Below are 12,857 nucleotides of genomic sequence, written 5' to 3'. Positions count from 1 at the left end.
GGATTTGTATCCAGTTGGCCGCTGTCAGCGTGAGTTCGTCCCCACGTTCGGCGAGAGATTTATTTCTCAGAGTCAACTTTGTGTGCAGACTCTCCTCAGTGTCCAAACACCCCCGTGTGTACATGCAAGCACAAGACCAAGTGCGCACAAAAAAGATCCTGTAATCCATGTCAGAGTTCGGTGGGTTATAGAAACACGAAAATACCCAGCATGCTTCCTCCGAAAGCGGCGTATGGCTGCCTAAATGGCGGGGTAAAAACGGTCATACACGTAAAATTCCACTCGTGCAAACCACGAGTGCACGTGGGAGTTTCAGCCCACGAACGCAGAAGAAGAAAAAGAAGAAGAATAATATATCTAAAGTCTTGCACAACCCTTGGAAAACAAAGTTGGATAAATTGTAAGCATGTGTAGACTAATTTCATTCTAAAGTGTAACATTTTTTTTTTTTTTTTCAAATGTAGGGGCTTGCACTGTAAACTAAAAAAAAAAGTCAAAACATTTTGTTTTTGCTTACTTTAATTCCCCGCTCCACTTAGTAAAACATGACTCTGTATGTAATTACTAAAACAAGTTTCGAAGAGAGAAAGAGAGAAATGAAAATGAGAAAGACATAAAAGTTGGGTGTGATACCACACAACAGTCATCAGAGCAACAGCTAAAGTGCTGTTCACATGGCAGACTTGCAACCAACTTGTGAACAACTTTCAAGCGATTTTAGTCGGCGGCAAGTCAAATCAAAATCGCTGCCCCATGTGAACAGCACAAACTCGCAAACTATCCTAGTTTTAAGCGGCTATTCTTGCCAGACTTAGCCTTTCAGGATTGTCTGGTTTGACCTCGTTGCTTTCCCGCGAAGGGAAGGCTAGAGCCACAGAGATGTATACGTCTATATTTAACTCAGTGGCTAGAGCTAACCAATCAGTACGCGCGATAAGAAAAGTCTGGCGCGAGTCGTTTGCTTGTCACGGCTGAGTCGGGCAGTGCTCAACTGGGTTTTGGAGTCTGGCGCGAGACGTTCGCGAGTCTGGCGCGAGTCGCTTGGGCTGTGCACATGGCAGACTTTTCCCCGATTCGGCCTCAACGACTCAGGAGCGATTTTCAAACGACTAAAGTTGGTTGCAAGTCTGCCATGTGAACAGCACTTAAGCATCATCAGAGCAACATTACACCAGTAGAATGTGCTACTGTACGCTTACAATGGGTATGCCTTGACTGGCAATCTGTTTAGCACCTGTCATTTCTAGAGGTCACATTATCCTTGGCCTTATTAGCAATGGGATTTGCACAAGTCCAACCAGCACTGGTAGGTACAGACATATCACTTCTGTTTTCTGCATGGAGCTGTGTGAAGTTTGGTCACCCTGGTAAATCATGCATATCTTTTTGAGGTGAACCCAAACTGGTGAAGAGGGATTCTGTCTATTCTTCTTTTTCTTGGGTTCCTTGCATGCAGCTTTTGAGTATTTTGCCTATCATTGTTTTTCTTCTGCCTTCTGTTGTTGTTTTTACCCCACATGTTTTTCTACCTGTTCATTTCTCCAAGCTTTCCTAGGTCAAGTTGCTACTGCAGCATGAGTAGAGAACAACTGGTTGGGATGAAAATAAAATGGAAAACTAACCTTGCCTTTTATGAACTGCAAACGAAAGTAATACAGATCTCTGTTAGGCTATTTTGGCTAAATTTCCTGTTAAAAAACACTCTTTGCCTCAGCCTGGAAAACCACAGTAAACACAAAAGTATATTGTACTGTTGTAAAAAAAAAAAAAAAAGTACAATCAAACAGTGGTTACAGAGCTTCACCTTTCTCCTTGTGAGAGAAAAACACAAGATGAGAATATAATTTCACACGCAAATTTTATTTTTACAGAGTACGTGTTCCCTTATTTTTGTTGTGAGAGAACACTACAGTAGAACCCATTTTTCAAGACTACCAACAAATCTCAGAAAATCAGGTCTAAAACAGGAGTGATTCTTAAAATGGGGGTACATTTTCAGAGGTTAGGCCAAACAAAAAAATAGGTGTGGTTACGGTAACATAGCCCAAAAAAATAGGGTAGGAAGGTAGGCAATCACTTTTTTTTTTAAAACTTTTTTTTCTAATGTGTACAAATTAAACCTACTTGACAGGGAAATAAGTGTGCGACTCGGGCGCTTTCGCTTTCATTGCGTTTTCTGCACTCGTTTTCTTGTTTTGTGTGTGTTTTTTTTGACAAATTTAATAAAAAGTTATAGGGTCGGCCCCTAAAAATAGGGTGGGTCGGGTTACCGTAACCACACCTATTTTTTTTAGGCCTTATGAACAGATGAAGTTGTGAAAGCAAGGCCTTAAAAAGAAGGAAACCTTAAAATGGTGGGTCTTCAAAGAGATGTGTGTGTGTGTGTGTGTGTGTGTGTGTGTGTGTGTGTGTGTGTGTTTGTGTGTGTGTGTGTGTGTGTGTGTGTGTGAATGTGTGAGTGTGCGTTCCCACTCTATAATCCAAGTAAGAGGACACAATTTCATGGCATACCAAAATCCTGTATGGTCACTCAGCCAGGAGTGTTGCTTTAATTACATACCAGGATTGTTGCTTTAATTACATACCAGGATTGTTGCGGGTACATGTACCAGTGTATAGAGAGGACAGTCCACTCCATTTATTGACCTGGGCCTTCCCCACAGTGCAAACAGCACAGCCCCTAATCAAACAGGAGGTGTGTACTTTACCCCCTCTCTGGCGGTCAATGCATCAGTTTGACCAACTACAGCATGCCTATGTGCTAGCAAACTAGATTTCCTTATGGAGGCTTTTGCGAGTGTGTAAGCACACACATACACTCCTTCCGTTGCTCGAACAGGGACTGGGACCACCAAACCACTGGATTTAGGTGCTTGGTTGAAAATGATAACACTGACTTGAACAGTGCCTGAGAGAGGTCAGGATTAGTTACTTTGAGAACATATAGGGAGGAACCTGTTCTTTCACAACCTAAAAAAAAAAAGAAACAAAACCCAGGTCTGTAAAAGGAGGGAGATTAAAAATTGAGGTAAATTTACGGAGGTTGTCAACAGAAAATCTGTACAACAAAAAAGGGTTTGAAAGGGGTGAAGTCTTAAATCCCAGGCCTGGGGTCTTCCAACAAGGGGTACTAATAGAGTCCTTTGACTGGATGTTTGGAAAAACTGAAGTCAGCTAGCTCTTAGGGGATACCAAAATGACAACAGTGGTTTAAGATTTATATTGGTAAAACAAGAAGAGTTTAAATTACCCCTTTATCTCTCGGTGCATGAGATAGACTAATACTTTGGTTTTGTTGGAAACGTATGACTCTCCCAGTACTTTTGAGTGTGGTTGAGGAGAGAAAGAACACTAAATGTTTTTAGCTAGTAAATTATTCAGTAACATGTAATTAATTCAGTTACATACAATAAACCCTAAGCATGGAAGGCTGCATTTGTAAATCAGACCAGGCGAGAACTCAACTATATAACCCTCAACTGACTTAATGAGTTCCTTTCCGTTCCCTTGTCACTTTTACAGCTTACGCCAACAATAGGTTTGGCTAATTTCAATGTTAACACCTGAAAATAAAAGAAACCTTTAACTTGCCTGATAAAACAGAGAGAGAGAGAGAGAGAGAGAGAGAGAGAGAGAGAGGGAGATACAGAGAGAGAATTCTTTATTTACAAGGGTAATATAAAAGCAGTCATAAAACTAAGAAATAGAGAGAGAGAGAGAGAGAGAGAGAGAGAGAGAGAGAGAGAGAGAGAGAGAGAGAGAGAGAGAGAGAGAGAAAATTAATGAATTTAGTATCATACCAAGGTAACATAACAGACGGACAGTACGTGCGCGACCCTTTCCGCACAGTGCGTTAGTGATGCGCGATCGCCCCAGTGAGGTCACAGGCAAAAATAGCAGGAACGGACTATAACCGCTCGCCAAAGCTCGTCATGCATGTGGGGTTCGATCGCCAATATAGTGATTGTCCAGCCTTCTCTCCTTCACACGCACACAGTACTTCGCTGCGCAACCTCGTCACCTCCCCCCCCCCCCCCCCTTCATCAGGCAAGAGTGTCTGCGTGATAAAACTGACATCAGCACTGCAGCCACAGTACCGCTCCGTGGCAGGGCTATAGGAAAACGTGTGATGTGATGGAACTCCGCACATTGCGTTTACTGTGTTCATCATCTGCAGGGGAAAATAGCAGATAGTCATCATATTAATTACTGTGTCCTGCTCGTAAAGCGCTATAAATTTTGTAATCCTATGGTAAGGGTCACGCATGTCTGTGCACCCATAAATTCAGGTGCATATAAACATTTATGGGTATACATGACATGCATGCAGAGTTTTGCAAAAAAAGGGTTTGGCCTAATCTTCAGATTCATTTATAAAAAATCTGCCTTGCCTACTTCAGTTTACCGACTCATTAATAAAGGCTACAATGCGCTCAATGTAACTGCAGTTAGTAATAAAATACCCCACACTAAATGTCCATAGTTGTGATTGTATCAAGTAAATGGGGATGGCATTATGCCCAAACATAAAGCAGAACTTTTTATAAAAGCAATGACCAAAGTCAGAAAAACATGAATGCTTTGAGGGTGAAACCAAATGAAGGTGTGTGTGTGTGTATGTGTGTGTGTGTGTGTGTGTGTGTGTGTGTGTGTGTGTGTGTGTGTGTGTGTGTGTGTGTGTGTGTGTGTGTGTGTGTGTTTGTTTGAGAAAGAAATGCATGTAAAACCATGACATTCCACTATGTTCAATCCGAACAAACAGAACAACGAAAGAGAAAGGAGACACACCTCTTTTTGTGAAGAGATAAATGGAACTCTCACAAAGAACCACTTCAATGACAAAACAATTGTAACAGAGAGGGCCACTGCCTTTACAGGTAAGCCTAGTCTTCACAATCAAGTAGAACGTTTCCCTACAGCAGCGAAAAATTCTTTTCATCCACTCCATATCCACCAGTCCCATGGTTGCTCTCACTGACCAAAAGGACTGTATTCAAAACAAACCAACCATGACAATTCCTGGGGTGTCAGGGAAAGAAAATGAGACCAAACTTGAATAAGAAACACCAGTTTTTCCCTCATTGAGAGCAAACGTTCTGGGATATGATTGCTTGTCAAAGCAGGACACTGAATCTTTCAAAACCGAAAACCTACGCCCTGGGAAATGGAGTGCTATAATGATACGTCGAAAAATAAGAGGTATAAAGCAGCCTAATGTGAAAAACAGCATTGCATGGTATTGCTCATTTTGATAATTTATGTAGGTATGTGTAGGTATGCACAGCATAGTTACAATAAAACAAGTTGCGTAAGGCGAAATTACTACATTTAGTCAAGCTGTGGAACTCACAGAATGAAATTGAACGTAGTCCGCGGCTAGTGCAAAAGGCAGTGAAAGTGATGAGCCTGTTTGGCGCGGTAGCGGTTGCGCTGTGCTTCATAGCATGCTTTACTGTACCTCTCTTCGTTTTAACTTTCTGAGCGTGTTTTTAATCCAAACATATCATAGATCTATATGTTTTTGGAATCAGGAACCGACAAGGAATAAGAAGAAATAGTTTTTGAATCGATTTCGGAAATTTAATTTTGATCATAATTTTTATATTTTTAATTTTCAGAGCTTGTTTTTAATCCAAATATAACATATGTATATGTTTTTGGAATCAGAAAATGACGAAGAATAAGATGAAATTGTTTTTGGATCGTTTGATAAAAAATAATTTTAATTACAAGTTTCCGATTTTTAATGACCAAACTCACTCATTAGTTTTTAAGCCACCAAGCTGAAATGCAATACCAAACCCCGGCCTTCGTCGAAGATTGATTTGCCAAAATTTCAATCAATTTCATTGAAAAATGAGGGTGTGACAGTGCTGCCTCAACTTTTACAAAAAGCCGGATATGACGTCATCAAAGGTATTTATCGAAAAAAAGAAAAAAACGTCTGGGGTTATCATACCCAGGAACTCTCATGTCAAATTTCATAAAGATCGGCCCAGTAGTTTAGTCTGAATCGCTCTACACACACACACAGACACAGACACACACACACACACACATACACCACGACCCTCGTCTCGATTTCCCCTCTATGTTAAAACATTTAGTCAAAACTTGACTAAATGTAAAAAGGAGCTTAAATGTAGACCTGTCTGGCTGATAGGGATACAGGTTTCAGGTCACATATATATTTGTCTGAAATGTTCAACAAAAATCAGAACAGATAAACACTGACTCCATGCCAGCTAAGGAAATTAATTTACAGTGGGACTCCCCTTTAAGACGGCACCCCCCTGCCCCACCCCATTCCCCATTTTAAGACCATGCTTCTTTACATTATTAATACTAAGGCAAAAAAAAAAAGGTGTGGTTAAGGTAACACAGCCAAATAAAATAGGGTAGGAAGGTAGGCAATCACTTTTTTTTTTAAACTTTTTTTTCTGTGTACAAATTAAACCTACTTGACAGGGAAATAAGTGTGCGACTCGAGCGCTTTCGCTTTCATTGCGTTTTCTGCACTGGTTTTTTTGTTTTTTGTTTTTTGACAAATGTAAAAAAAAGTTATAGGGTCAGCCCCTAAAAATAGGGTAGGTCGGGTTACCGTAACCACACCTACCTATTTTTTTTTAGGCCTAACTTTTCTGTTCATGAGATGAGGTCTGTAACATAAATTTACCACCACTTTAAGACTTCTCTCTGGTTTTTTTTTTACTGTACAATATAACATTATTTAGGACAGTAAATCTTTTCTGTATGGTAACTGTAAACTAATTATGCTTTCTCCACCTGTATACACCTGCCTAAAATCAATCTACCGGGGTCATTCTGAGTTTACAAGTTTCTACCATCTGTGACCATGAAAAAGACACTTCTGATGTCCATACCATAAGCCTGGGTGCTTAACATTTTCCCTTTGTGTGAGTGTGTGTGTGTGTGTGTGTGTGTGTGTGTACCTCTGACAAAGACTTAATACAGACTCCTCAGTTGTACTCTGCATGCGTGTATGTGTGTGTTTGTGTGTACACATATTCCTATGCTTTATTCCACAGATTCCAAATCTATTGAACTTCATTATGCAACTGTGCTCATCAATGATCATCATTGTGCATTAAGTGCATTACAATTTGAAACCCTAAACTATGAGGAAGTAAACACTATTCATATGAGAAAATATATTGCTTTGAAGACAGCTAGCTGTAAAGAAAGAATCAAAGTAGGAATCGGATTTGGAGAGTAACATTAACAGGTAACACTGTAGTAATAGTATGAAAACAAAAGTTACCGCAGATACATACACTCAGTGGTTGTTTCAGACAAAAGTTACCCCAGAATACACACACACACACACACACACACACACAGTGGTTGTTTCACTCCCAGACGGAGTAAAACAGTAAAGCAACCCAGCGATTATTTCACTCACAGAAGAAGAAAAAACACTAAACAAAAACAAAAAAACCAAGCCGAGCTTTATCGAGGGTACGACACTACAAACACAGCTCCGTCTGATCAGATAACAAACAGCAGTAGTACTGTAGTTGTAAAGAAAGAGATAGAGAGCGTAGGCGAGGTGAAGCGAGCGAGGGCATGCCGGGGTGACCATCGTACATGACATAATAATGAGCACACACCAAGGACTACTCTACACACAGTTCTTGTAGTAGTCCTTGGCACACACCCACAACAGAACCTCCGCTGGCCAATGGGGTGGGCAGGGAGAGGGGGGGGTACAAAAAATCACTGATGTTTACCGTCCAAACTGGATGCTTGGTGCTGATTTCTTTCAGCCGAGCCCTGCCCTCCCCCGCAGGCCAGTGTTTCGGCCTCATTACTAAAAGCGTCGGGCGAACTCGTGGTGCTGGCGGCGGCGGAGGAGGAGACGAGAGTTGTTGTAGTGGTAGAAGTAGTGGCGGTGTCGTTCGTGGCGGAAGAACTAGCAGTCGATTCCGACGTCGACGAAAGGGGTGCACACGACAACTCGACGCTTTCGCACGCTTGAATCATTCCTGTCTGTTGTCACACACACCCGTCTGCGTCCATGGAATCGGCCTTCATAATCCAGAGGCTGAGAGAAGATGTCGCACTCTTATTTGCCCACCACGATGGTTGCTGTCCTTTTGTTATTTTTTATTTGCGACTCCTGAGTTCAGCTGTGTTTTGCTCCCCCAGTCCTTGCTGCGCCTGGAGAACCGACGAGCAACGTTGCGCATGCGTGATATGCATGGAAGTAGGTCAATATGAGATAGTGGTAAACAGGCATGCATGCACGCAATGGAAGCAATGTTTTACACTCCGGCACGCTCCAGAATACAGCAAAAGAGATAAAATTAGCGCAGTTTCACTGTCCATTAGCAAGACTCTAAAATGCACGACCCCGATCGCTAATCCCATGCAGCGGTCTAGTTGCGTAGTACCGTTGGACGAAAGCCGTTGGTTCTATTTTTAGCCCCACTGCCGAAAGCCCCCACTGCATTCACACACACACACACGCACACAGCGAGCAGACTCTTAGTTAACACATGTCCGTGACATAGTTGAAGACGGGGGAACACACGATTATGCCGGAGGGGTTTGTTGTGTGTTCTCTGCGTGCCAAGTCGTTGTGTGCGGCTTATAGTTGTAGGATTTTTTTATGTGTTGAAAGGGAGAGGCGGAGTCTCCATGCGAATGTGTCGTGTGAGGTACTAAGCCGTGGAGGGTTGCCGAGGGTGAAATAACAGAATACATTAATGCATTAATCAGAGTAAATTTAATAAATGCGGGTTGAAGAGATAAGCAAATTACTAAGTTAGTCGGCTGGTCAGGCCACATGATAATACAAAAAATAATAAATTCACTGGACATAGTAGAACAAACGAAAATAAAATAAATGAATTAAGTAATTTACAAACTGATAAACTAGCCAAAACAGCCCTGAACAGACCGAGTATCTATAGGCTTACTGAATGACATTTCTGCAAACCAACCGAACGTGAAAGACATCACACATCGAAGACAATTAAATGTCCGGACACGAGTAAAGTGCCAAACGAAACATGATCAGTGAACGTTTTGACATCATCATTATCAACATTATGACTCGAAAAGGCATCAAAGTAGGGGAGGAGGGGGCTGATCGAGGGCGAGGGGAGGGGGAGGGTGTCTGATATCGAGTACACTTGGACTGGGGGGGGGGGGGGGGGGGAGGGGGCTGAGGGCAGAGGGGAGGGGGAGGGTGTCTGATATCGAGTACACTTGGACTGACACCAGGTAGTGTCGCGCTGGTTTTTAGTACGATGCTGGTCGATCGTACCTACACCGTTGATAACACGGACACCTTGACATAAACAATGGTTGGCCTTTGAACTAAAGTTCATTATCAACAATAGGCGAGGCAATGCCTACGCTAACGACTGCACTCGCAGTCACACCGACTCGGCCTTTGGGGGTGGCTGATCTGCACTAAAAAGTGCCCAAATGGTGTGACTCAAAGTGCTGGGTCGGATTGGTTGAGATTTCCACCTATCCGACCCAGTGCTTGGGTCCAACCCTGTTGAAGACTTCCTTGTGCACAACCACCCAAGAATCTGTCTTATTTGTTTATTGTCAAGTTTGTGCTGCAATTGAGTTGTACAGGATGGTGATACCGCCCCCCTCCCCCCCCACACACACACACACACACCACTACCCTGAAGGTCACTTTTTACTCTATTTTGGATCCATCAGGCCAAAAAGAAAAATGTGTCTGTTTCCGGTAACATCGCCGAAAAAAATAGGGTCGGTCGGTCGGTTTTCTTACGTTTTGTTAACGTCTTTTTACGTGTGTTTTTTTTGTTTTTTTTTAAACGCTTCCTTACTTTACTTACAATTATTTAGCACATGTTTTTGACCTAGATATATTGAAAGTAAATAAAGTATACTTGACTTTTTTTATTTATTTTTTTATTTTGTGCGAAAAGCCAAAAAACCCTTTAGGGTCGGCGCTTAAAAATAGGGTCGGTCGGTTTACCGGAAACAGACATATTTTTCTTTTTGGCCTCATCTATAATTAAACCGGCCGCGGTCTGATGTCGATTCATCTCAAGACCGTTGTATCACATTGAACTTAAGTGTCGTTGAAACCGAAGGACGTGACTCTGATTCAAACTGTTTTCCCGACTATTCATTTGAAAAAAATCTCTACTGATAAAGAGAGTGATTCATATCACTTGCAGCGAAAATTGTTATTTGGAAATCAAAATTCAAAAAGGTTATAGTTCTCTAACTCAACATTTAAGACATATTTACTGACCTTTGTGTTTTTCTGTACTTGATTTTGGAATGTAAGCGACCCGGCACAGGTATATTATCTATATTATTTACAAGTATGATGATCTGCTTGTGACGCGATCTATAAGGGGCGAGGACGTAGCTCAGTAGTCAGCAGCTGGCAGTATATATATAACCAGTTTGTCGCTATTCGAGCGAGACAACCATCCCTCCCTTGCGGTGGCCCTTCCCCCTTGTGATCGGAAGGTCGCAGGTTCGAATTCGGGCCGGGACAGACACGGGTCAACTTAATGTGCAGACCTAGAGACGGAAGCCATATACCACCCCCGTGTCACCACAATGGCACGTAAAAGACCTCGGTCATTCTGCCATAAGTGCAGATGGCTGATACCACCTAAACACGCATACACTTGTGTATTTCGTCAAAAGCCATGAGGGCGTAAAACTCGAATCATATAACCCATATCTTGTCCTTAAGAGGCGAAATATTTAGCCTGTGGGACATAAAGCGGCATCCTCTCTTGGAACACAAGTTCGGCGAGAGATTTTTTTCTCGGAATGAACTTTGTACAGACTCTTTTCGGCGTCCAACACCCCCGTGTGCACACATGCGCACGATAAATACCCTAAGCTTACAGCCACGAAAATCTCAGGCTGGGTTTGAAAAACACGAAGACACGCACGATATGCATCATCTCTCGTCTCTCATAATCATGCTACTTTGACGAGACTTCTTCTTCTTTTTAGTTCATGGGCTGAAACTCCCACGTTCACTCATGTTTTGCAGGTTTTTTTCTCTCACGTGTATGACCGTTTTTACCCCGCCATACGCCAATTTCGGAGGATGCATGCGGCTTGGTATTTTTACAATGTATAACCCACCGAACTCTGACATGGATTACAGGATCTGTTCTGTGCTTACTTGGTCTTGTGCTGGGTGTAGACACGAAAGGAGACAAGACCCCAGCAGATCTGCACATACTAAAGTGGACCTGGGACTGAGATCGGAAAAAATCTCCACCCTTAGCTTACCCCACCAGGCGCGACCGGGATTGAACACTCCAGAGCCGCAGCGGGCTTGTTCGACTGTCGAAATATCACACTGACTAGCGACAATTTTACCAATACCTGTCCGATTATAGGACAACTGGTCCGAGAGGACGTTGAACACAAAATAGTCAGTCCGTCTATCAGTGTTAGATATCGGGACAAAAAACTCGACCAAACGGTGGCCTTGGCTTGACGTAAATCTTCGCCGGGACTGGTGCATCAGTGCAACGCCACCCCCCCCCCCCCCTCCTTCAATTTTGTCCCAGGTCTCTGTGTACTCAGTCTCTACTAGTGCAATCACTGAAGTTATGTTATGACGAACCTCGCCCGAGAATGGTGTAAAAACAATTATTGATCATTGACCCCTTCACTTCATGTTTACTCTCTCTCTCTATCTCTCTCCCCCCTCTCTCTTTCTCTTTCAGTCTCCCTCTCTCTCAGGTCCTCTCTCAGTCTCTCAGTCTGTCAGTCTCTCGACTCTCTCTCTCTCTCTCTCTCTCTCTCTCTCTCTCTCTCTCTGAGTCAAGCAGTTTATTTGAAGATGTTATTAGCTACCCCCCCACCCCCGCCCACGAAATATTCTCTCTCTCTCTCCTCTCTCTCAGTCTCTCCCTCCCTCTCCCTCCCCCTCCTCTCTCTCCCCCCCCCCTCCTCTCTCCCCCTCCCGCCTTCCCTCTCTCTCTCGGCTGTCTCCCAATCTCTCTCTCGCCAGGCAACAAAACAAACTTGACGCGGAACATTACTGCTACACTCTGAGTTCATTCCGACTCATAGTCAAAGTAAAACTGACTTCACAGGGATAAATAACGACCTGGCCGAGCGGAGATCTTCCAGGCTCCGCAAAGTCAACACGGCAAGGAAATGGTTGTTTATTCACCGGTATCTTAGTACACTTGGTGCTCGTGTCGTCTGCTACACCTGACCGCTAAATAACGGTTCCTGCACCGACCCCCCACATGCCGTATCCCACCACCAACCCCCATTGACGATCGAAAAGCTCAGTCTCTCATATTCTGTCTGTCGTGTCTTGTCTGTCTCTGTATCTCTCTCTGTGTCATAGTATCGGCAGTATACGTACTCCGGCTCAGTCCGTCAGTGTGTGTGTGTCACTGTGTCTGTGCGTCTGTCTGTCTGTCTGTCTGTCCGAGTGTCTGTCTGCCTGCTTGTCTGTCTGTCTGTCTCTCTCCGCTGAATCTCTGTGACTCTCTCTCTCTCAGTCACCAGTCTCTCTCTCTCTCTCTCTCTCTCTCTCTCTCTCTCTTAACTTGACTTGGAAACCAACTCGGCTTAGCGGATGGAACAGAACCTCACTAATTGCACCTTTACACAGCGGGTAATCCGTGGCTGACACCGAGTTTCCGACAGACAAACCCAGATGGACAGACGGACTAACGCCGGGGCGGACACTGATCAGTCACAAAAAGAAAAGGTTGTTGAGCAGTATTCTTGTTTTAGACCCCTTCAGCAAAACAGGCATGTAGGTAGACACGGCAGAGAGTATGGACGGGTAGACTCGGAAGTGAACTGATCAGCACACTGTGGAAGACAGGCGAAATACT

General features: G+C 43.3%; 1 protein-coding gene across 2 annotated transcripts in view; it reads right to left on the bottom strand.

Annotated features, from left to right (window-relative positions):
- LOC138948966 (steroidogenic factor 1-like) overlaps positions 1 to 12,857 on the bottom strand; it is a 71,326-nt gene that overhangs the window by 15,361 nt on the left and 43,108 nt on the right. Inside the window, exon 1 of one of the 2 annotated variants that reach the window (XM_070320649.1) lies at positions 7,752 to 8,373. The exons of the other annotated variant lie outside the window; for it this stretch is intronic. Coding sequence (XP_070176750.1) covers positions 7,752 to 8,004 — 253 coding nt within the window. The 5' untranslated portion in view covers positions 8,005 to 8,373. Of the gene's footprint in view, positions 1 to 7,751; positions 8,374 to 12,857 lie in introns of those variants that run through there. 2 annotated transcript variants of the gene reach the window in all.

The sequence above is a fragment of the Littorina saxatilis genome, linkage group LG15 (genome assembly GCF_037325665.1).
Source record: "Littorina saxatilis isolate snail1 linkage group LG15, US_GU_Lsax_2.0, whole genome shotgun sequence".
Taxonomy (NCBI): Eukaryota; Metazoa; Mollusca; class Gastropoda; order Littorinimorpha; family Littorinidae; genus Littorina; species Littorina saxatilis.
The sequence above is the reverse complement of the archived record's forward strand: the minus strand, read 5'-3'. Positions and strand labels throughout refer to the sequence as shown.